Raw genomic sequence first — 26,184 nt, forward strand, 5'->3', positions numbered from 1 at the left:
TGTGCTCTTGTTTGCTAGCTGTTGTTATTTTCATTTTTATTTCAATATCAAACTTTTCAAAGAATTTTTTTTTTTTAATACACCTCGTCGTGAACGTTTGTAAACTTAATTACCGCCTCAGCGGTTTGCCGTGTAGTTTTACTTTTTTTCCCCTACATTTTCTGTAAGCCCATGCAAGCTCCTGTTAGATCTAAATTTTTTAATAAAAAAACATTGACAACAACGTTCTTTCGAGAGAATAAAATATTCCCTTTGTCTCGTCGAACAGAGCAAATTACTTGTTTTAGACGATACCACGGTATAAAACATAACAGATACCAATAACCGTTATCAAGCGTTTGATAATGGTAAAGTACAATAAAATATATGTATAATATTTTCAATCTCCAATTATATGTTTTACTTATTTAACTATTGGGTAACAAGTACCATATTATTTATTTACATTTTTTGTTGTTAAGATGATAATAATTTTTAACATTGAAAAGTTAACACATCAAAGTAGAAAGTACACATTTCTATTCTTATATTTTAATACGGACACACATTTTTTCCCCAAAGAAAAATTAACTTATAAATTAATATACACGTGATTTAAACACATATCTTGAATTCGTGTATTTATCTATAGATTTATATTATACAAATAAATATTATAAAGTTGTGAAACACATTGTGTTATAAGCCGCCAGCGATGTACCAAAAGGAAAACAAGCCTATCCCCGTATTGGTCTTAATCTTGTGCTTGAGCTCTAGCTTGTGCTTTTGCTTTTGCTTCTAAATTAAAAAAATTAAACATAAATTAATATGGTTATGGTCAGTATTTTTTTTATCCGAGTTGCCTTCTAAGAAGATCCGAATATCCTTTATACATCTTTTACATAAACGCATTCAACCAGCGCACTATTTTAGAATATGGTAATCATCGTGTGCAACCATATACTGATTGTGTATGTGTTAAGATAAAAACAAAAAGATCAAATTTGTCAAAATTGTGAGTTCACAAATAAAGAAGAATTACTTCGTGACGATAAAATTGTGCTGGGAACAAACCATGTTGGCACACAATAAACAACTAATTAAAACGGACGATTTAAGTTCAAATAATGCGATTTAGAACAGCAGAAAGATTAGCAGAAATTAGAAAAGTTCAAACTAAACAAATACAATCAGAAGTAGTAGTCAGTATTGATGCGATACAACATAAGAAAGAATGTCGATTTCAAGGAAGGACAGCGTCTCCTTTGTGGGAAATGACAGGAAGGTAGGTAAGTTTTCTCTATGTACACCTTAAAACGGACGTAGCCCATTCGGCTCCCATTTTTCCTAAACGGCTCCCGTTTTACAAAAAGGTAAATTCCCAAATTAATAGGGGTTGCTACCACTTTTACCAAATTCGGAATTCGTATTGATAGCTGATAAGGACGGCAGATCTCCGAGTGTTTTGGCACTCGCTCGGTGCCGTCGCTTCGCTCCGCTAACTAAAAATATCCTAGGTTTGTAGACTACAGTCTAGGAGGAGGTTACAGGTTTAAATTTAAGTTTAAGTTTTTTGTAAAGTTAATGAGACTTGATAATATACGCTTAGTACCGAATACCGGAGCCGTTTGGGAAAAAACAAACAATGGATGGGAGCCGTTTGGGTTGCACCGCTTAAAACCTCTGTTAATGTCATCCTTACTCGTCCTTCTTTTTAGTTCCTCTTGCGCTTTTTGATAGTGCTCGTGTTCATAATAAACACTGGATCCAGCAAAAATATGATCATACACCCCTTCGGCTGCTTCAGGTAACTCATCTGCGAATTCTGGGTGTACAGTGTATAATGGTTCGTAATCAAAGTATCCTGAAGAACCAGCAGATAAATCATCTTCTGGGTGCGACCGAGACGGTGGATGTGCTGGTGCTTCTTCTGCTGCTGGTGGTGACTCTGGTTCTTCTTCTTCTGCTGCCGGTGGCTCTGGTTTTGCTGCTGCTACGGGTTGTTCCTCTGCAGCGGCTTCCTCAGCTACCAGCGATTGCTCTTGTTCTAGTTCTGCTTCTGCTGCTGGTAGTGGTGGTTCTACTACTTTCTTATCTACCATTGGTGGCGACGGTGCTGCTGCTACTGATGCTTCCATTGGTCCCTCTTCTAGTAATATAAAACAAAAAAACAATAAAAAATCTAAACGTACACAATTACCTACTATAGCTAAATTTTTATCCAGATAAATTGTAACATATTTTTAATCCTTAGGTAGGCGTTACCAGACCTACTCGACGAATATAGGTACATAGTATTATAATATGTAAAATATTATATCGAAATTTAGATTTATTTATGTGTGCACCGGCAAGCCGGAGTAATGAGCAGACCTAACCGTACACTGATAAAAATTAACGCGGGGGACATCCTTATCACGCAAAAACGCGGCGGCCATCTTCTCAGATGTCGCAGTGTGACCATTTGTTGTGTATACAGTATAGATATAACGCTGTGAAAAAAACCATTTTACAAAATGGCCGTCACTTTTTTTGATTACATTGAAAGTGACCTTACTGCTTTCATCTGTTCTGTGTAATAAGTACAGTGAAACAAAATCAGTAGATAAGTACAGGAAAAAAAAATTCAGTATATTACGCTATACATAATGTTTACAGATGCATGTTAAAAAAAAAATTAAAACCCCAGTGACTTATGTTAAATTCATCACTTTTTTTTGTTGATAATTTTGTGTGTATACTTACCTGTTTTTGACGATGAACCGCAACAGAAACACTTAGAAAGAACAGCAGTAGCCATGGCCGTTTCCAATAAAATCAAAATACATAATACGCTCAAAGTTGTTCCACATGACGCCATGTTGAAAACCGTAAAAGTCTATAGAAACTGAGCGATCAACTGTATAATATGATAATAAAAAATCTATTGGGATGGTAATTTTTGATTTGCAGTAGCCCTTGTTAAATCGAGTGAGTTTTATTCAATATTAAGCGCGGGTGCATATGAAATTTTTCTATTTTCTCCAATAACAGTTCGTTGCCGCTTAATAAACTGCGTTCGTTTTTAAATAAATCAATAAAACAAGGTGCAAAACTCGATGCGAGATAAGTACACAGTGAAATGTGTTAAGTACACATTGTTTGAACCGAACACACCGAACGATATTTGTTTGTCTTTTTGTCTAAAGCTGGGAGGGGAAGGCAACACATTTATAAAGTTAACTTATGAGTTTCAGTATTCTTGCGTTCAATGCCACTGTTTTTCCGGGTCGAATTATTTTCATAAACCATATCAGATATGATTTTTGAATATATATTTTTTGTGTTTGTGTAAATAAATTCTTCTTCGTTACTGTATTATATTTTATCCGCAAAAAAACTAAACTTAAACGTTAAAAAAAAAAAAAAAAAAATGTGCACAAGTGTGTTTTATATAACGCATTATTAATTATTATACGTATAATCACCGTCGAGATGATTTTTTTTTTTTTGTCGCCCGTGTAAATAATATCATGCGGATCTACTAATTAATATTTAAAATGAAAAAAAAAACTTGTATTCGTTTTTGTTTTCTTTTAAATACAGACTACCTAAAAACGAGTATTTTTTTTTTGTTTTTTTTTTTTTAATAAACATCGGATTTCCATTTCAAATGGCAATGTAAATAGATTCATTCAAGGCTAGGTTAGGTTCCATATAACCTGATTTCTCAGATCTAGCGTGCTCTAAATTGCCGGCAATGAGTTGTAACACAGTTTCCGTGTTGCGCGTAACACGCTGTAGATAATATAAAATGTAGAAAAAAAAAACTAATCAAGTTAACCGAACTTTTGACAGTGTAGAAAAATAATTTATGGTTATAATTTTAAGCGTTGCCTGTCTAGTTAATAGACATATGACGCATAGTTAACACTCGAGTTGAATTCAAATCAGAAATAAACTCTGTAAGTTGTCTGTAACTACAGTAAACACAATATACACATTTTACTCAAAAATGCAATCCTTCCCGCTTTAGTTGAAAATTGAGGGGGAAACGTTACAAAAAAACTATTAGAATTTTCAATTTTTTTTCAATTTAGATCATCTTTAATTCCGAGAAGAACTGGTTAGCACGTTGTCAATAGTGTGCTTAAAATTATATTTTTAGTTATTAGGGTGGATCCAGATTTTTTTTCAAGAAAACTTAATAATATATCATAGCCCCACACTAGGTCTACTAGGTCTGTATGTACACATTTTCAGACCCATAGGGGTTCTAAGAGTTGGCAGAAAAAAATGAAATAAAGAAAAAGTTTCCCCCCCTTTCCCTAGTCTTCTGGTATTTTGTTTCGGTTTGTCAATGTCCATCGGTAGTACTATACTGTCTAAAGAATATTCCATACGAGTTTGGAATAACTAATTCGACCATTTTATTAGTATTATTCTAGAAAATATCAAATAAGTAAATGTTAAAAAAAAAAAAACATTAAACGTTGGTCGGTTAGCTAATTCCGCTGCACGGAAAAACATTGAATCGTGGATATGTTTTCTTGGTTTTTTTCTAAGATAGTTTTGATGAGAATCAACGACTAATTCAGAATTTTTTTTTCCCGCAATGTCAGCTGCCACAAAAATAATGTTAAATTTTCACCATCACGGTTGACCCATACAATTAAGTGCTTAGAATATTTCAAATTTTAATCACAATTTTTCCAAAAAAGCACAAACCAATATTAGACAGCGTAATATTTTCTTTGTGGAGATTGTGTAGCCAAGTTGGGAGTAGTGATTTTTTTTTTTTTTTTTAACCAAGTATTTATACAGCGTGATTTACAGTTGTTAATAATTGAAAAACTACGGTATCTATCCATCAGTGTACACCGTTCAAGGTTAGCTTATATACATAATTTGTATAGACAATTACGGAGGTAATTGCTGTAGAATATATATTATTTTTTTTTTATAATTTAAGCGTACGTATAATTTTTATTTAACAATATAATTTCATTGCACATAGGTACAACAATATTTATTATTATCTTTTGATTGATCATCGCCAGGGGCCGGATGGGTTTCTAAAACGATACACACGGGCAATATTATCTGATTCGCAGTGCACCGATATCATCTGTGCACATGTTCAAGGCTGTTGCCGTTCGGTCAAGTGCGTTCTACACAACAAGTGGCGCGTAGGAGCAGTTCCAGGTTGGCGTTTTGGAGTGTAAAACTGGGTCGGCTGTCACAAATGAGCGGTTCACTTCCGACAAACCTATTGCGAAGGCGGAAACAAGGCGGAAATGTCATTTTATTTTATCAGACGAGATTGGCGTTGAAACGAGTCTGTCTTTCTTACTTTATTGGCGCTACTAGAGAGGGGGGTGGGGGGAGCCAGGGAAGTCGAAACCCTTCTACACTTGTTGACGCTCTAAAAAAAAAAAACCGTCTGCAACCAATCAGGCGCGCAGTTCCTAATTTACAGAGACCTCGAGCCCCGAGTCTATACTGAAAAAAGTGAAAAAAAAAAAAAAAAAGTTTCCATCCCTTAAGTGGGAAAGGGTTAAACGTACCTAATGTTTGGTTTGTCAATGTATATATATACTCTGATAACACCGTGTCTATAGAACATTGCAAATTTCCAATGTTTTTGATAACGAAAAGGAAGATGGAGATTTTTTTCAAATAATCGACTTAATAAAAAATTTAGAAGATACCGTGGGTATATGATAACTTTGTAGAAATGTAAAAAATTCAAATTTAATAGACGGCTAATTTTTTTTTACATTTCAACAACATTATTGTGTGTTTTATAAAGGATTAGAGAACAATTTTAAAATATGAGTCATGTTTTTTCCCATTGGCAATCGCATGGCCTATCTACCTCGTATTGACGCCTTAACGTTTTTATTTTCATATACCTACGTGTGAAGCAGATTAATCGTTTTTACTATGACTATTACCATTGATTATGTAATAGACTATTATATAATCAATTCTATTACTATTATTTTATAATAGATACCGTTCGAATATAGTGTATTGTGATAATTAATCGCTAGTGCTTATGGATAGCTAAAAATTTGTTTTCAATGTTTTACTATTTATTGCTCATTTTTTTTTTTTTATACAATATTTCAATTGTGTTTTAACTTATGGCAAAAGAAAAACCAAAAAAATAATATAATTATGATGTAATACAGAAATATACTGATCGTTTTTTGCTGTTTTGACGAAAAGTCGAAAGTACCAAAATAATGATTATAATAATAATGCTTTTGTTGTGTACATTAACTGTTTGAACATTAACGCGCTACCATGTACGGTTCCTAATTATTGTCCTTACTTGAATTTATACTACTTGCAAACAGGCGTTAAGTACTTTACACATTTTATTTTGGGTAAAAGCATCTGTGCACATCGTGTATTATACAAATTAAAAACAAAAAATACCTAAATATATAATAAAATGTAAACGATGCAATCAATATAAAAATAATACAATTAACAATAATATGCCGAATGACAATTATCAACATGAAATAACCACGAACAATTGTTGATAATAGTATTTCTTAAAGTAGGAAAAATATCTTGTTAGTATATATTAAGAGGGCGCCGCACCGTCCATTTTTAAGAAGTAAAGTATAGGCAATTTTATTACAAAATCTTAATTTAAAGGTTAAACTGTAATGTGTGATTAATAGTCCAATAACTAGGACTCTATTTTGGTAGTTAATTTATTTTTTGGACTATCACAGCATCCCTGAGAGCGATTTAAAAATGTTTTTTCGTCTCTACATGTTTAAGCAGACTGAAAATAACTCGCTTAGTTTTGGTTTTAGAGTAAAAGCATCCATTATAATATATTAAAAGAGAACAATATTCTAAATACACTTTTTACTGAATACAAAATATGTAAATTAATTCAATTTAATTTTTTTTTACCCTTATCGGGTAGATAATTTGGCAATACAGCCTATTTAAATAGTATACTGCATAGATTTAAAAAAAAAACTGGTAAACAATTTTTAATGCAAACATATATGTATAATATATATATATAGCATCATATATAGCATATTTCCAGTGCATATAGCTCCATGCCTCTAGTAATGTGTGATTACAAATGATTGTAGTGCATGGCGTGTGTAGTGTAGATCAGTGATCATAATTTTGTAATAAAAATATGACATGTTAAACGGAGTGTCAAGAAACTAATATCCGGCAAAATGATTTAGATTTTCCATCATAACACCGATGGTTTTAATGCTACAAAAATGAAAAAAAAAAATTGAATTTTGAATTTTGTTGGGAACTAAATTCTACACAACTTTATTTTAAAACTTTTTTTTCTTCATTTTTTACTTAAAACGCTAAAAATAAAATTACGTAGACTTTAGTTTTTACATTTTTCGAGTCATGATGGAAAAACCAAAATCATTTTGCTGAATATTGGATATTTTTTTTTTTTTTACTCGGCGGCTGAGGAAATATTAACAATTTTCCTTAGGTTCTTTACACACACCAAAACGATTACAGCGATTGCCTTTTTTTCACTACACTCCAATACGGTTTTAGTCGATGCTACGTGTAAGTACCTAAGTGTTGTGAATACTTGCTCTGGGAAATAGATAGCGTTGTGATGCGCGGGGTAGTCTCGGAAAACGACCTAGAAACCAGCAAAGTATAAGTATAAGTATTGTACATGTTGTCTTAACAGTCACAACGGTCGCATTGTTTCAGCCGACGCTAATGGCAATGGAACTAACGCAAAACCGATTATAGAAACGGTGTGTTGTAAAATATATTAAATTAATTTAAAAATAATATCAAATAACCGCGTTAAAATGCATACAATTAACGTCGTTTAATTACACCAGTATTTAAATCAAACAAATTTACATTGAACATTTTTGTTTGTACAGATTTGCATTTTTAGCCGAGCTCAACGTTCAGTCACACATACTTGAGATATTAAATAGGTAAGTACGTACAAGGTATAAATCCAAGTAATTTCAAAAAGCGATCCGACATTACAATAACCCACTTAACGTATTACCATAAGCAACAATTTACGAAAAAAAAACATACACTTTTACTCCCTTTGCGGGATACACTATTTTTGGGGCTCAATCCGTTAGTGGTCCCATTCGGTTTTTTCCCTTAACCCTTGACTTGGCACCGTGTCTTTGAAGGTTAGGTTAACTTTCGACGACCAGGCATCAACGTTTTGTCAACAACTCTCAATTTGTAAGATCAGTTCTGAGTTTAGCTAAGAAAATATAATTGAAGGATAATAATATTTAGAACCTTTTTCTTTACACGCACAGAAAACACTTGAAAATAGTGGTTTTTTTTTCCAATAACTTACTGCGTTTTATCGCACACTAAAACCGGTAACAAGTTTATTATTTTCATCCTTGTGGTAAATTCAAAAAAAAAAAATATATATATACCTATTTATATATATTTAAAACCAGTTGTCTGTTGATTTTTTACACTACCGAAATCGTCTTTAGCGCGTATACAATTTATAAGATTACTTGATTTTCGTACTTACAAGGCCAACTCGATAAAAACTTGATTTGAAAAAAATAAAAAAACGGAGCAAATTAAACACACAAACGGGCTTTGCTATACCGTATATTATTATGTCGGTTAGGTCTGGCAAAACAAAAAAACCTGCTTACTCCTCAACACTGCATCGATGAGTTGATCGTTTAATATGCATAACATAATATGATATCGACAATTTTATTTATAAATAAAGCCCATTATAATATAGTTTCAATGAAAAACAGCTCCGCATCGAAGCTAAAAAACCCTAACGAACATTTTTCATTAGGATTGTTTTTTTTAAGATTCAAATGTTAATTAAACCAAAATCAAATAAATCAGCTTCCTGTTCCGATGGAATAATTATTATCAATTTTAAACACAACATTCGCGTTCGTTCGGTATTTTGCTTATTTTTTTTTTTTAATATATACATTTTTTCGTCCAAGTGCACGTCACTACAATTATTGTACGTGACTTGACATTGAAATCGCATTTTGCAGCTAAACCGGTAGCGTTGTTTGTAGTAAGGAGTGTTTGAAAAGACTGGTTTTTTTTTTTTTTTATAAACTTGATAAGTAGCCTCAGATCTTCGCGCTCAGAGATATATAATAATAACAATAAAATAACAAGAGGACGCTCAAGGAGGCCAACTTCCCCTAAAACGTCTTCGAACCCTTCCCTCACCCCCCCCCCCTAGAAAATAGTCTAGAGTATAGCGCTTTTTTAATCGCCAAAACACACAGTTTTGTGGTGATTTGTTGGCTTTTGAATAATTTCCAAAAAAATTGTAAAAAAAAAAAACAAACACAGAGGTTATTTTGTTGTTATTGTCCGAGTTTCTAATATTTTGTTGTTTTTGTTTTTACCCACTTACTCTGTGTCGGTTGAGCGTGCGTTTAAAATTAAATCGTTTACCTTATACTACTCGATTGACACAAGGCTGTAAGTATAACATATAATACATACACATAGGTCAGTATTGCCGGAAACTACCGTTTGTATTTCTCGAGACTTGTACCGAAGCGAGTCGTTGAAAATGAAGCGGCACTTGTCAATAGATGTAACTTTGAAGTTTAGACGACAATAGTACTGTTGTTAAGTTAGCATAATTTATTCGGTTGAACGACAATCGGGTTCGACGACTTTGCTGCCTATCAAACCAGTTATGGACTTATCAAAAATATTTGTATTTACCGGGTGACGCACATTTCCAGTCCTAAATTTTAAACACACGTTACCATCATGACGTCTTGTATAGTTATATGTTTATGAATTTTAATGTGCACTCGGATATATACTTAACCGGATATACCTTAACCCGGTCAAACTATTTTCAAACATTTTCCATTTGTCGAACAACCGCAGTGTTCAAACTAAATTCTTTAATTTAACAAAATCGACACAGAAATTTGCCCGTTCCTTATGTTGTATCAACAAAATAGGTATATACATATAAATATATATATATATTATAGTTTTTAAGTACAAAATAACGTTGGACATTTTTTTAAATGTAGGCATTACCCACGAACGGTAGGTTAGAGTTAAACGGATCACCCTGTATACACAGCTCTAAACTTGCCAAACGAGCGGTTATGGGATTTTCGTGCGATTCGACCTTGCGGCGGACGTCGCCCGGTTAGACGTACACGTTGTTTGCAGTACACCATCGTCACACACGTTGTTGGACAGTTGTCGGAGTGCCGTCGAGCCGGGTCGACTCTAGCGTACGGTAGCCGCCATGCTCAAGTGCAAGGACGTCGAACGGTTGATGGCGTTGGCCGCCGAAGGGATCGACGGCCTGAGCTGGCAAAGGTTCGCCACAGTTTTCGAACAGGCCGTGCGGTTCTGGTGCAACGGACACTGCTGCGACGACGCGGACGATCCGTTTTCGCCGCCGCCCGAAGTCGACGGAACTGCAGCAGTTCCGGCCGAAAACGCCTCGACGCAGATACGCGACCGGGCCCCCCCGTCGACGCAGGTACCTAATAATATATTATCTATCATTGTCGACAATACGGACGTGGCGCTTCGATGGCTATACAGGGTGATCAAATTCGACGTGAGACACTGATTTTCTCATGAAATTAAAAGCAATTTCGTAGTTTATCTTTGTGAATACGTTTTTTATTTGTGTTTCAAATTAAAGCTTTGTCGATAGAACTATGAAAAAATAAAAAAAATACATAAAATTTGAATATAGTCTAATATTGTAAGACAACAATGGTGAAAAACTAAAAAAATTGCAATTATTTTAAGAGAAACGGAAAATGTATTAACTACGTTAATCGATCACCTTGTAATCATCAATTCGTAAATCCAATGATATTGGCCAGTAAATCAGTAGGTTAATTTTGAAACAAAAAAATGTGAAATTTGCAAATAAATCAACTATGTAGTTTGGACACTAAATCGAATGGGTGAGTGACCTATACAATGACATTATACACAAACATGTTCAAGAGATTACATATTAGTCGATACAATATAATATGTGGGGAACTTTTTTCTTTTTTAAGCTAAATAAACATTCCACTATATAAATGGTAAATGAATGATGGACACTCATCGATTGAAATTCACACACTCAACCCTTATTGTGGTATTTTGCCACAATACTTTCATCCATTCGTCAAAAACCACTTGAAAAACAACAAAAAAAAAATGTCGCTCAACACCTGTTGTTCACATACTCACCCCTTCGTTTAATGACAGAAGTAAAAATTTTATTTTAATAAAGTAATAAAATTGTATTTTCATTATATAAATGGCAAATAATAAAAAAAACGATTGTTAAATAATAATAATAATGAAAAAAAAATACTTGTAGTTCAAAAAAAAATACTTATTTTATTCCTCACCGATGTCAAACACATTTTAAGCATTAAAAAATAGTTTTTTTTTTAATAATTCACGCGACGAAATCTCAAAGTCAAAAACAAAATAATTGTTTTATTTTAATTTTTTTTATCCGACCAACACCACATTATTAGTGTACAAAACAGGAAATCGTTTTTGGAGAAAGTATCTATTATGTAATGTGATCCATACCCAATACAATATTTATGATAATATTATATTATATACCTGAGTGTTATAATTGTAAACAGCAAAACAACAAAAAACAATCAATTTGAATAAATGGGTTTCCGGACTACGTTTTTCAGATGTCTTAACAATCCGCCCTTTCACAATAATAGGTGTAAACTTGTATTAATATTTATTGAAAAATTCCCACGTAGTGCGGTACAACCTTGGTGTACATGTTTTTTTTTACTTAACACACATCTTCGGGCCATTAATAATATTTTAATATGGATATTATACGGTTTTAATGTTTACAAAAAAAAAAAACAGTCTGTACATAAATAGGATATGTTATACAAGATCATTAATGTAAATAATTAAATAAATATAAAATATAAAAAAAAAATATTCATAACAATTTGTATAAATCGTTAAGATAATTATTATTTTGTTTTTTTTAGGAGACCAAAATATTATTGTAGCCAGTCACTCTACGCTGTGTGGATCCAACCGGTGTTACCTATAGTAATATCACGATGGAACAATAACAGCAAATATTATTATTGGGTACCTATTAACTATCATCGATAGTATTGTACCCGTACGATTATATAAATAATGTACATTTTGTGAAGTATATTATACTTAATACACTATACTTAGTATACACACGTGCCAATTGAAACGTTTCCTATAAGTACAACAAAAAATATATATCTACACCCACGCTCTACCCCGACTATACTACAAATATGTAGTAGGGATAGACTGTGTAAATTATCGTGAAGAATGTACAGAGAAAAAATACAATTTTTTTTTTTATAGAAAAACTGAGTTTTTTTTTTTATAATGTTTATTTATCACAGGACGATAGTGTGCCAGTGGCAGAGGTTCGAGGTACAGTAGAATTTCGTGTTCTTCTGCCCCCCCCCCCACTCTTGCCAATTTTGGATCTTGACCCTAAATGGCTGGCGCCGATTACAACGGGGGTGTGTATGATTAGGTAGCCTAAACTTCATGATTTTGATTTACAATTAAAATAAGTTTTCATCTGGTAAAACACTGTGAAAAACACATCGCCCACCGCGTTATATTATATTTAGCTGACCTATCCGAGCTCGAGATACTGCCAAGATAGTTGTTTTAAGGAAATCGTTACAATTGTATACATTTAGAACCGATTTGGTAATTGAAAAAAAAAAAATAATAATATGACAAACCATAAAAAAAAAAAACTGCCGTCGATGAAACGGCGTGGCGAGTAGGCAAAACAAGTACACGAGTGACACACGGAAACTGTTTTGATGTACATATTTTCTCTTCAAAAGTAAACGGGAGGGGGGGGGGAATCAACCTCTAACTTTCACAGTTAGTATATTTAAATACGTTTTATTAGTACTTTTACAAATTCTAAAAAAAAAAAAACTATTTTAAAATTATGAAAATGCATGTAAAACTAACGACAATTTGAAATTTTTTTGGAGAGGGGGCGAAGAGGAGGGTTATAGTAAGTTTTAACGTTTACACTTCACGTATTATTTGTTTTTGATTACAATGTTACAAAAACATATTAAATCGTATTTTCATCAAATATAATTTTTCATTATCGGTATAAAAAAAAAAAAAGATTATAAACATTTTTAAACTATCACAATTTTTTTTTAAATAAACTGTTTACTTGACAAATATTTAAAATTTGGCACGTAGAATTTTATATTATTCTGATACAAAAACAACGCTTTGTTTTTTGCAATTTCTTCGCGTCAGTCGACACGTTCCGTAAATATTTAGAAAATTTGTCCGTTAAACAGTTAATTACTTAGATATAGATTTTTCTTTAGTTGAGATGACGTTATAATATGTACAAATATAAAAATCAACAATTACCCCTTCGGTAGGTAAAAAATATTATAATATTGTGATTCGATACAAAAGTAAAATCAAATTTTTGTCTACAAAGAGGATTTTTTAAATTAAACAATTAAATTAAATATAATATACATACATTTCTTATTTGAGCGCGAGTGTTTAGACTCAATTTCCATATTATTGTTCTGAGACACACCAACACGTATCGTTACAATTGCTTATGCTAATTGAGGAGACGGCAAGTTTTTTTTAAAAAGTTTTTACTCAAGGTCATACAAATAATCATAAGTCAACATCATTAGCATAGTAATATGATTTGGTAAACGATAACAAACAAACCAAACCGTGGTGTTTTGCGTGTGAATGAGAGACGCTCCACTAAAAATAACAAATGAACATACAATTTTTTTGTTTCTCCATAATTACACATTTATTTTTATCACAAGAAAACAACTCAATAACAATACAAACATATCAGATGTACAAAGATTACATTTTTCAAGTACAATTTATTATAAAGAGGTAACGTTACGAGTAAAAGACTGCTGCCGCCGTTGCTTGTACGTTAGGAGAATGCGATGGTTTTCCCACCTTCCCACGGTAAATTATTATATATAAAAAAAAAAATTTTTATAAATCCGACTTATGAACATTTTTTTTGTTTAGAATATACAATTTTTCAAGGCATTGGTCGTTTCGAAATACCAATCGACACAAAAACGTATATAAATGCACGTTTGGTGGTGGTCAAGTTGTACATATATATATATATATAAAAAAAAGATACCCTGAATTTAAAAATACAACATTGTTTGTCAGTTGAAAAAAAAAAAATTAATAATGGAAAAAAAAAATTGCCCTCGTGTGTTTTATTTAGTAAATAATATTTATACAAACGTAGAATATATACCCCAAGATGAAGTTCGTAAGAAACAAAATTTAAAAACAAAATAAACTAAATATTCAAACAAAAACAATAAATAAATAGTACGTCGTCGCGTGGCGACCAACGACGAATATAAACTATAAATCATCATTACGATTAAATGACTATCACACTTTTTATAATTCTATTAGATAACAATATAAATTATGCGTTTTATTGTAAATGAATATAAAATATATATTTATGTACTTAAATTCAGACTTTAAGCGTTGATTAGAGTACACTGCGAACGGGCCATCTCCTCTGGCTTTAATCGTTTGGTTTTCGTTAAGTTTTTAAAAATTTTTTTCTTTTATTAGGTATGCTACAATTAACATATATTGTTTATGTAGTTGTATTTTTAAATAAATAAATAAATATATATATATATATATAAATTTTTCTTTTAAGTACGTAAAATAGAAACACACATAATAGATATATATATATTACTGCGGCTGGCCGGTCGTATGTGGTAAACTCGATGCCGACAAGATTTGAACGTCACTAAACATATTATTACCTGTAAAACAAAACCGTTACATTTTGATGTTTTGACGATGTAACAACGACTGCGTTTCTCCTCCATTACTTTGCCGTGCGACAACCGGTGGCTGCTGTAATTGTCAACTGGATTGGCGACTCGACGTCTGAGCTTGTCCGTTGCTGTTGGTCTTGTCGTCGTCGGACGCCGTGGGGGTTATGCGAATCGCTTGATACCACTGGTTGGTTAGGTCGGTCATTTGCGTTTTACAATCTTTCAATTCCTGAAATATATCGACGCGACGTATTACAATTAGACAACTCGAATGATTAATTCTCAACGACTTGATTATAATTTTTTTAAAACCACTCTTAAAGAAAGTGGCATGTTTGGAGTCTGCGTAATATTAAGTGTTTAAATATCGTAACAGCTTGATAAGATTTTATTATTATGTAAACTCACCTCTTGAGTGAAACGCCTAGTGAAAAACGGTATAAAATATTTGATGTCTAGTTTTGCGAAACCGCTGATTCGCGACTGTATGAAATTTACTTCCATTTCCTCTTCTGTTAATTCAGACAAGTGTTCGGAATCGATCGCTTGTCCCTGACATAAAACACATTGATATACAAAAACAATATAATAATGAAGTCGAGTGCGGTTCTCGTAATAATTCAAACATTAAGTAAATACCCATTCTTTAGTTTTACTCAGAGATATGGCTTTGTCTTTCCTGCGCCGCCGAGCGCTTCGTCCTGTTTTTGTTGATTGTAATATCTAAAAGTATAAACATATATATATATTTGAAATACATTGATGTAAAACTTGACGAAAACTTGTACGTCAAATAAATAAAAACTACCTTCATTAACGGCATAGTCGATCCGCCGAACAACAATGTGGTCACCAATATTATACACAACGTGGTGGTGATAATAACGTGTCTGGTTTCGTTACTGAATTCCAAATGCAATGACAGCGCATACGAAATAGCTCCTCGTAAGCCTAAAAAATAATTTTAAATTAAAAGTAAATACCATCAAAAAATTAGTCCATTCGAAACAAACAGCTATTTTAAAATAATACTATATTTGTATGTTTTAATTTCGTAACAAACAAAAAAAAAGCCAGTGCATAAACAAACATAATACAACTAGAATGTAAATTTTATCTTGCGTGTTGTTCGTTCGAAAACAAGTTCATTGCCATCTAACAATATTTTTTTTTGAAACACAAGTACAATGAAAATCGTGAGCTTGCATGTATTTCTTCTGTAATTGCACGCGACATAAATTATCGCAGCAAAGAATTTCCGATTGAAAAAGAACTTTTTTTCATTAAACTTCAAAATGTTATCCTAACCAAAATGTTTAAAATGAAAATTGAATGCAGATTTTTTGAAGGGCTGTCTGATTTTTTAAATGTATTGAAATTTTTATAAATTAATCGATTATTTCGGTTAATTTTGTTACGATTGTTGATTATTTAGTTTTCACATCCGGTATAAACCGATTTATTAATTATTATTAATATATAATTTTTTTATTAATCTGCGATTTAAAAAAATATTAACCGATTATTTAATATTAGTCTTATGATCTACCGATTAATTCAATTAAAAACGTAAAATCACGACAATATCTGCATCAATAAGCTTCTTTAAAACGAAAACAAATACGTATTATACTAAAAAATAATAATAATTATAAAGCTTACCGCTAAACCACATGATGAACATCATATGTTTGGTGATTTGATGTTCTCTGAACTTATTGCACAAATAAGCCAACGGGAATATGTTGCACGCCCGACCGATTAGGCACAAAACGAGACTCCATATCACCAGAGCTGGTTCAAAGTGCAATCTAAAGCTGAATAACGCAAGTCCAAGGTACGCAAACACACAGGTTTCTGCAATGAACGCCAATGTCCTCATAGTTTGCTGCATGGTAATTTGAGTGACAGTAGACAAGTTAAAATGAGTGTAATGCGACATGACAATGCCGTTGAACAGTATAGCCATAATACCTAAGAGGAATAAATTGTCGTTATCCACAACTACCAATGTTAAAAATACAAATTGTACATGAATTTCATTTCAGTAAAAATAATTACCTGACAAATGAATGCCTTCGGCCAACACGTATGGAGCGTAAGTGAACACCAACATCATGGCGAATTCCAACGAAGGCGTCTTTCGTAAATCTACATACTTCAGTAACAGAGCACTGATCAACGCAAACACGACTCCAATGCCGGCTGAAGCGAAGAACATCAAACAAAACTGCTTGATACCGGTCAACACGGCTTCGGAAGTGCTCATGGTCGGCCCATTCGATTGTAACACCGACGTGGTCAACACAATAGCGATGGCATCGTTCAGTATACTCTCGCCGAAAACCAACATGTTCAAAACGGGATCTACGTCCAATGCGTGAAAAATGGCTACAGTCGCAACTGGATCTACAGCAGATATCAAAGAGCCAAAAGCAAAGCTCTCGACAAAACTTAATTTGTACGCAACGTCAGCCAAACCGAGAACGTAAATACCGGCACCAATTACCAAAGCTGATATTGTGGTACCAATTATGGCAAATACCAAGATCGATCCAATGTTTTGAAAGAAATTTCCTTTGTGCAAGTTGTAGCCCGATTCGAAAATGATCGGAGGCAATAGGACGAGGAAAAAAGCTGTCGGAGAAAAGGCCTCTTCATTTCGCCAGTTGGCAATGTGTTGTTCAGACATAAGGTTAATGATGAGACCGATGATAGCACCGAGGAACACTATGACAACACTTTCCGGTAAATATTGGAAATGTGTAGAAAGCATCAAATGGATGAGTAGTATACCCAAAGCGAGCACGCTGAGCACAAAAAATATAGCGATCGAGCTGTTGCGTTCTTCTTCAGCTGATCCTTTTTTCGGCAATACGGGTTCGCCGGGCGTGACCGGCGGCAATTTTTCTGTGGAATTAGCAACTACAGTTTCATTAGATGCCGCCGTCGTAGCGTCCGTAGTCGAATTAGCCTTTTTTTCTACGTTCGTGGTCGAATCGTTTGCCGACTGCTCTAACGGAAAACCGTTTCCACCATCGGTTATATTTATCTTCTTAATTTCTACTACTTCCTTCACAGCAGGTTGCTGGTCATCTCCATGGCTGTTGCTCCAACAGCACAGTATGAGTAGTACGAGAAATAATTGTTTCATTTTGATCACTTTTGTTTTTAACAAATTAATATTCACTATTACTTTGAATTTATTGATGTTAATGTAATACCACACTGGGCGGTCACAAACCAAAAACCGTATGTTTGTGAATTCGTGAAACGACGGATTACCACACGCTTGACGGTTTCACATGGTTAATAATAATTAATTAGTCGTACATTGTGACGGGACCATAAGACAAAACGTCCACAATACGGATGATTAATACGCAGAATAACTAGTCGAAACAAATACCATAATATTATACCCTGCTGTTGTCGGCGGCAGGTAGGTACGAGTCACGGCAAAAAATAAATAATTATCGCGACAACCTTGGGTTTTTTGATAAGGAAAACCGATTTTTGACTCGCCAAGTGATAAGCCGGGCGGCGATGCACATAGAGCATCCGACCAATGAGCGGCCGGTATTTCGAACGCCGGCCTGCCATTGGTCGCCACCTCCGGCCGCAGTGAATCTCTCTGAAATTCGAACGCAGATTGCCGAACGTCTTTTGGATTTTTTTCATTTTTATAACGAACGAACTGATGATGAACAACTAATATATTATTACCTTAATATTATTATTTATTCTAAGGTACAATTTACAATCACCGTGTCTTACGTCGATTACGTCTTAATTTAACCGTTTTTGTTAAATTATTGTCTCGATTTTCGGTTATTTTTTACCATTCCGAGCAAGTATTCGCCTTCGTCACCTGCCGACCGACATAAGGTATGTTTTTGAAAATTCCGTCAGCCGGATATATTTTGTGTGTAGTGGGTTTGCTGATATCTAAAATAATAATTAGAGCTCCTAAATATACTTACTACCAACCAGCGATATTACAATCGAGATTGGCATAACTATAGTAATAACATTATAGTATCAATATACTTACCAAAAAAAAAACCGTACAATTAGATCAGGCATTAGTAGCGGGGACGGAGCATGTAAATATTGGAAAGGTTTGTAATTTTCGAATAAACGCTTCATTGTGAAACTGTAGACGACAAAAACGGTTATGATCATTAATCATCTTGTAGACAATGAGTTCTATTGGTTTTATTGGGGGGTTTCTCACAATTAAAAAAGTGTGACTACAGATTTTTTTATATTTCATAGGTTTTTCTGACCCCAAATCCTAAGACTTTTTTAAAATAACGATAATATGTATGCTATTAACTTTTTAAAAAGATTAATCTACAGAGAATGTTGACTGGTCGATTGGCAATTGTATACTACAGTGACAATATACATAATTACTATTATTTCTAAAAAAATAATGTTTTTTACGTTAAATTAATCACCCTGTGTAAATGAAAAAAAAAAAATAAACATCAATGAAAATTGTAATAAGTAAACATCAACAGGTAACAATTGAATTTTTTTATAAAAATGATTGTGTAATTGTTTTTCATTTATAATAATATCTTGACTATAGGTTTTTGAAAAAGAAATTTCTATTTTATAGAATCACATTAGATCCACCCTCAGTCTAATTTTCAGACCCTGAGTTAAAAAACTACGGCTAAAAAGATGAAATAAAGATAAAAATTCAACCTCATCTAAGGGAAAGAGTTAGTGGTATTTTCTTGGGTATATACTATTCAATAAATAATAGTTGTACAATATTATCTACCTAAACAGTATACCATACAAATTTGTAGCTCATTTGACTGTTTTACTAAAACTTGTCCTACTTTTGGCCTTATCAATATATAACTCATGTTGTATTATTCATATTGTAAAAAAGAAATATTACAGTGAAAATTATTCTATGATTTCAGTCTGACGACCAAACAATGACGGCAATAGTAAACATCAACATCCCGGATCGTATCAAATGTGCGGTGAAAGAAATCGAAAAGAAAATGATAGACCTTAGCGCTAAACGGCCTGCAAATTTTCAATGGTCGTTAAGCGATTTTGAGGTAGGAACACCGTTGAGTCGCGGCAAATTTGGTCGTGTTTATCTGGCACGTGAAAAAAATACCAAATACATGGTCGCTTTGAAAATGATGTTTAAATCGGAACTAGTAAAGGATAAAATGGAACACCAAGTGCGACGCGAGATAGAAATACAAACGCATTTGAGCCACCCGAACATTCTAAAAATGCTTACGTACTTTTGGGATGAGAAAAAAATCTATTTAATATTGGAGTTTGCTCAGGAAGGCGAACTGTTCAAGGTATTGAATGCACAGCCGCAAAAGCGTTTTACCGAACCGAAAGCCGCGTACTATTTGCGTCAAGTAGCTGACGCGCTACAGTATTGTCACATGCAGAGTGTCATTCACCGCGATATAAAACCCGAGAACCTGTTGTTGTTCAGCCATCACGTGGTGAAACTGGCCGATTTCGGATGGTCCGTGCACGCGCCATCCAAATGCCGGAGCACCATGTGCGGCACCATCGACTATTTGCCGCCGGAAATGGTCAATTCTCAAACGTACAACGAGTATGTGGACAATTGGTGTCTGGGAGTTTTGTGTTACGAATTTTTGTGCGGATCGCCGCCGTTCGAGAGTACCGAACAAGCTGCGACTTTTAAAAAAATCTGCGCCGTCATGTATGGTTTCAAACCTCACATGAGCGAAAGTTCCAGGAGTCTGATTTCAAAACTGCTAGTCAAAATTCCCAAAAACAGATTACCTCTGAAAGAGGTTATGGAACATCCGTGGGTATTGGAAAATTGTGAAATTTTTAAATCCACCGAACTTAAAATTTCAGATAAACTAGTATAACAACCGTGTTTAATATTATCTACAAATTAATCTTTTAAATACCTTAAAATGTAAGGGTTACATAGAAAAAAAAAATGTATTAAGGGAATCAACTTACAAGGTTGTTAGCCATACATTATTAAGTATTATTCAATAATAATTCAAAATATTATTTATTCAACTACTTGGTGATGAACATTACGCATTATTTTTTTTTTTTTATTATTATTTAAACATAGAAAAATGTGCTTCTTTTGGAATATATATGATGTCTACATTATATTATATATATTTTTTTGTAGTTGAATTGTAGTATAAAAAAAAATACTAATACAAATAATTTGAATTTTTGTAACTGGTATAGAGACGTCGAAAATTAATTTTTAATGTATTAATTGAATTTTTTTTAATTTTATACGTTAAGACTAAAATTAAAGTGAAATGAATTATACTGATAAGACGTTATAGTTGTTAATGACTAAAATTAAACTTTGTTAGTTTATAGAATTGTAAAAAATATACGTTTATTTTTATTTGTCGCTGTTTTACTGAATTTACATAAAATCCCTTATACAATTGATCAAAATGGTTTTACGAAAAATAAATTATTATTTTACAAATTTGTGGTTTTGACAAGATGAGAATGAATTATAACCTCGACGTAAATTGGTTTTACTCTTCATTACCATACACAGTGTTATGTCAAATATAAATTTAATTATATTTTATTTTTACGATTAATAAAATAGTGTTGTTTTGCATGTAACTAGATAAATAATATATATTTAAAAAAAAACATTACCTTGGTTAATTTAAAATACATTTTTTTTTTCATTTATAAAAAGTTGAATGATCTAGTTTTTGGTATCGACCCAGCTTTTGAATTTACACAAACTCTGGGTAATATTTCAAAAAAGAAAGACATTATTGAAAAGTCATTTAAATTAATTAGACATTTGCACCAATAAAAAAAATGTATTCGTAATTAACAAATAAAATAATTTAACAATAAAACAGATGATTATTTCACTTTTATTTTATTCACTTCATTTCTAGATAAAAAAACTCAATGTTGTAAATAGTAACTAATTGCAATCCTATAATCAATTGTATGTGCTTAGTCATCCTTTTTGAAACAACATTAATTATTATTCTTTAATAATCAATTATTAACAATAAGTTTTTGGCTTTTGTTATAATTTGTACATTATATTTCTTCTTTTAATGTCTCATTAGTGGGTCATTTTTTTTTCAGTGCAATACTGTTCATTTATAGCCATAAGTTATTAATTTTGTAAAAGAAAATAATATCTTCTAATCTGCAATGATGGCATAACGTAAAGTTAGACTCCAAGTAATAAACAGTATTTCTTCAGTGTTTTTTTTTTTTTTTTTTTTAACTACTATAACAGATAACGACTATTAATTAATAATATGCAAATACATTCAGTCTACATAAATAATGTTAACGAGTGCAATAAATATTGTCTCGTGTATAAAAAAATATGGCAGCACGTTTTACATTTTTTTTTTAACTTCTATTAATTATAATTAGTAAGACAACAAATAATTTTCTAACGAAAAAGCAAACAAATGCCATTTGAACAAAATTTATTCCTTCACTTTTGCAATCTAACAGAAAGAAGTTTTACATCTACAATATTGTCTCGATGATGTATAGATATATAAAAAATGTACTTATATAATCAAAAACGTTCAATAATAATAATTTAAAAAAAATATCGGCATAAGAATTGTTCGAACAATTCTTATGATTTCAACAGGTTTCGATTCTTATGCCGTTAAGAGCTACCAGAGTTTTAAAATAAAATCGGGTTCAACGAAAGCAAAACAAAAAATTGTACACGATCAATTTTTTTTTTTATACAAATTTCAGTCTTGTTCAGATAACTCACAACATAAATTTGTATAATATAATAACGAAAAAATAATAATAAAACAGTAAATTAAAAGGAAACATCGATTAACTAAACGATACTTGCACAATAATTTCATAATAACAGCGTCGACATACTTGACTTTAACTAGACTAACTACGTATTTAAAAAACTACTATTGCCATTTTCCCTCCCATCCCTTTCAAGGTGTCTTAAAGACAACGGATGTTCTATTGTGACACAAATTTGACTAAGTATGCATGCACGTGTCCATCATGTCTTCGCGACGACTTTGTAAGCTACAGGCGAGTCTGATAACATTTTTTTTTCTTTCTAATACCTATGCGTAGGACTATAAAAACGGTTTCACGGCACCGACTTTGTGATATCGTTGTACAACCGCTTGATCCAGTACGTGTCTAAGTCGAAGGCTTGAAAATCTTAAACAAAAACAAAAAGACCCGAGTTAACGCGATTGTTATTTATAATTAACGAATCGTTTAGTTACCATTTAGCAAGTCCGTGTTATTTTCAGGTTTAAAATAAACAATTTTCTGAGAACCTAAATTAAAAAAAAAATGATAAATTACAATATTTGGAAAAACATGTCAGCCGTATTAAGTACAAAAAAAATAAAATATTTACTTTCTGATGATTCTTCCTTATCTATGACCGAGTGCCAAGCTAAAACATAAAAATACAAACAAATTAATACAATATTTTTAACAAACTATTAAATAATAAATAAGGCTAAAATTATGTTTGTACTTTGTCAAAAACATCACGTATTTTGTGCCCCTCAAAATGGGGAAGTTGCATAAAGTGTAATAATATATATATATATATATTTTTTTTATTTATACAGTACTGAGGAAAAATAAAATATGCATTTTGCAAAATAATGTTGTCATCTTCAGGCTAGTGTATTATTTTTATGGTTAAGGGTTTAAATATTCATTTCTCTACTATCAATTATTATTTATTAACATTAAAACTTCTCAAAATAATGAATTGTTGTATAAAATTTTCGCTTTTGTTTGGCCAAGTAAAACAAATGTACATTTTTCTTAGACTGAAGAAGCTCACCACATAATTATTTAACAATTCAACAATAATTACCTACTGTTAATATTTTTATTACTATAGGTAATTAAGTAATATTAACATTAAATTGATTGATTAAATTTCAAGGTTTTTAGTATTATTAGTTAGTGAGGAACTAATTTCTTTGATGAGCAAGAAAGTTTTATTACAATATAAATTTTTTTATATTGAGTTTTTTATTGCATAAGTGCTGAATGAATAAATAGTATAATATTATCAGCCTATTTACATTTAATGACTAATTAATGAATGCATTAATATCCTCCTGAATCGTGTGATCGTTGGCAATTAGTATATAATTATCGTGCTCTTTAAGAGAGTTATTAAGTAATACTAATCCCAATTATTGGCAAAATAATTTTTTAATAATAATAATAATGTAATAAATATATATTACTGTTATTCTTTTGGTCATAAACTTGCTAAAATCACATACAAAACATTGAAAACTTTTATAATAATAATGAAATGTATTCCACAATATTTGTGCGACATTACATTTCTGGCCAAAGAATTATTATAAAATACATCTCATTATAAACGACAAGGAAAATCCATAAAAGTGTTAATCGGCAGATTATAATAAAGTATATGTTGAAAGTTCCAATAAAATGACATTTATTGGTTATTATAATACAAACCAGTTTTACAAGTTGCTATTTGATTTTTGCTTACAACCGATATTATTAACAGTATTTTTTGTAATTATATTTTAGTTATTACAATATAACAGTTTATCAATTATCAGAATTAATGAATAGCTCCCTAACAATAATAATGAATAATACTTGACTTAATAATACTTGTAAACACTGCAAAAGACAAACAACATTGAGATATCATACTAATTAACGACAACTTTGAATACTCGTTTTTCAACATAATTCAATATAATATCGTAAAGAAAACTACTGTGACATTTAACAAATTGCCATTTTATTATTAGCTTAAGTGGTACTTAACAACTTTTATAATATTGAGGTAGTTAACTTTTCAACAAGTCATTTTGAAATATTACATAATTCTAGTGGTAAAACCTCATGGCTGATGTCTACCCATTTTTGTCTGTTAAACACCATTTAGGTAGTTTCTATATAAACTTTAAGTGTAGCGTGAAACCTAAGCTTAGACGAAATATTGCGACACTAAAATTTCATTTTAAGCAGTTTCCATTCAACTTTTGTAAAAGACTATATTAAAAATAAAATTTGTCAACAATTTTTCGTACTTCCCCACTGATCTATTTTTATTTTACACGTTGATTTTTTTCCCTCAATATCGATCGGTTGACTGTACGATATTAAAAATAAATGTATTAAGCATTAGGCTATTTTTTACCAGTCAAACGGGTCAACATCATGAGTAGAAGCATAAAAATAAATAAAATCTTACACTCATTGATGTAATGTATGAGTTTCTCGTGCTGTGGACTTATTGCGTCGGGCGGTGAGGGGTGACACCTGTGATGTGATTTCCTATGACCGTTGGAATGAAAAACTGGTTTTGGTTCGGGCCTAGAAAACAAAAAGTTAATCCGTACGTTATTAAGCGGCAGAGACGTAGGTGAAAAAATCCAAATTACGATGATAGTTCTTCGTCTTCCGCTCCGTTGACTTTCTTCAAGTTGTCACGAAACGAATCGAGTCGGTCGAAACTGTGTCGAACGCCTGCGAACCAAACAAGAGAAAAAAAAAGAAATGTAATTAAAATCGAAAAACTGTATTACAATACTATAGTAACGAATAATATTTAAGTATAGCTCACCTCTTCTGGTCTTTGCTGTCATGTATTTACTGGGCGTTTTTACAGCGTACATGTTAGCGCTGGTTCTTTGGTAACTTAAGTTGTTGCACGATCGAAAAATAGGAAAAAAAGTGTTTATTTACAGTAAATAGAATAATTTAAAATAAAACGAACAACAAAATTTACAAAAAAATAATGAAAGCGTGAAGGATAGGAAGAAGATGATATATATATAGAGGAACGAACTTCCCTCTCGGAGAATTATTCGTGACTGAAGTATGATCCGAATTTCCGTACCGAGATTATAGCACGGATAGATTGTCGACCATGACGTTAGGAACGTTTCCAAAGCGTTTGCATATGATTATTCCCGCCTAATTTCAAAATATTAACGTCCAAAGAAATATTATAGCTGGTATATTACGACGCATATTACTTCATAGTTGATAATATCATGGTTTATTACTTTTTAATCAAGGGGACGTCATGCCCCTATTTATTAAGGAGCGGTTGGTTGAAGGCAATTTTTTTTTAAAATCTTAATTAAAAGCAAAAAGTTGTAATGTGTAACTGAATCGGTCATTTCAAAAACGACATAAGTCACCGATTTTTCAAATATGACTTTTTGTCAAATTTGATAATTATAAACCTGGTTACGTTTTCTGTGTAAAAACTACATTTATTTTT

General features: G+C 32.0%; 4 protein-coding genes across 4 annotated transcripts; 1 reads left to right on the plus strand and 3 right to left on the minus strand.

The window, feature by feature from the left end:
* Window positions 1-543: 543 nt before the first annotated feature.
* LOC126841391 (uncharacterized) lies at window positions 544-3,135 on the minus strand. Its single transcript, XM_050577844.1, has 3 exons — window positions 2,725-3,135; window positions 1,682-2,128; window positions 544-777 (listed from the first exon to the last, which is right to left on the minus strand). Exons 1-3 carry the CDS (start codon window positions 2,837-2,839, stop codon window positions 734-736), a joined length of 606 nt encoding a protein of 201 aa, XP_050433801.1. The 5' UTR covers window positions 2,840-3,135; the 3' UTR covers window positions 544-733.
* Window positions 3,136-13,797: 10,662 nt separating this feature from the next.
* Window positions 13,798-18,356, minus strand: LOC126841312 (sodium/hydrogen exchanger 8-like). The gene is made up of 6 exons (XM_050577709.1): window positions 16,935-18,356; window positions 16,536-16,847; window positions 15,682-15,824; window positions 15,513-15,596; window positions 15,282-15,425; window positions 13,798-15,102 (listed from the first exon to the last, which is right to left on the minus strand). The coding sequence occupies exons 1-6, from the start codon at window positions 18,025-18,027 to the stop codon at window positions 14,962-14,964; spliced, it is 1,917 nt and encodes a 638-aa protein (XP_050433666.1). The 5' UTR covers window positions 18,028-18,356; the 3' UTR covers window positions 13,798-14,961.
* An 80-nt stretch (window positions 18,357-18,436) lies between these two features.
* Window positions 18,437-21,180, plus strand: LOC126841314 (aurora kinase C-like). Its single transcript, XM_050577710.1, has 2 exons — window positions 18,437-18,761; window positions 19,817-21,180. Exon 2 carries the CDS (start codon window positions 19,832-19,834, stop codon window positions 20,771-20,773), a length of 942 nt encoding a protein of 313 aa, XP_050433667.1. The 5' UTR covers window positions 18,437-18,761; window positions 19,817-19,831; the 3' UTR covers window positions 20,774-21,180.
* Window positions 21,181-22,347: 1,167 nt separating this feature from the next.
* Window positions 22,348-25,761, minus strand: LOC126841342 (uncharacterized). Its single transcript, XM_050577757.1, has 6 exons — window positions 25,519-25,761; window positions 25,337-25,421; window positions 25,147-25,268; window positions 23,296-23,334; window positions 23,159-23,212; window positions 22,348-23,090 (listed from the first exon to the last, which is right to left on the minus strand). Exons 1-6 carry the CDS (start codon window positions 25,568-25,570, stop codon window positions 23,017-23,019), a joined length of 426 nt encoding a protein of 141 aa, XP_050433714.1. The 5' UTR covers window positions 25,571-25,761; the 3' UTR covers window positions 22,348-23,016.
* Window positions 25,762-26,184: the final 423 nt, after the last annotated feature.

Source organism: Adelges cooleyi, unplaced genomic scaffold, assembly GCF_023614345.1.
Source record: "Adelges cooleyi isolate 19-005CV unplaced genomic scaffold, UGA_ACOO_1.1 ACOO_flye_CR_arks_rails_tigmint_CR_PRNA_381, whole genome shotgun sequence".
Taxonomy (NCBI): Eukaryota; Metazoa; Arthropoda; class Insecta; order Hemiptera; family Adelgidae; genus Adelges; species Adelges cooleyi.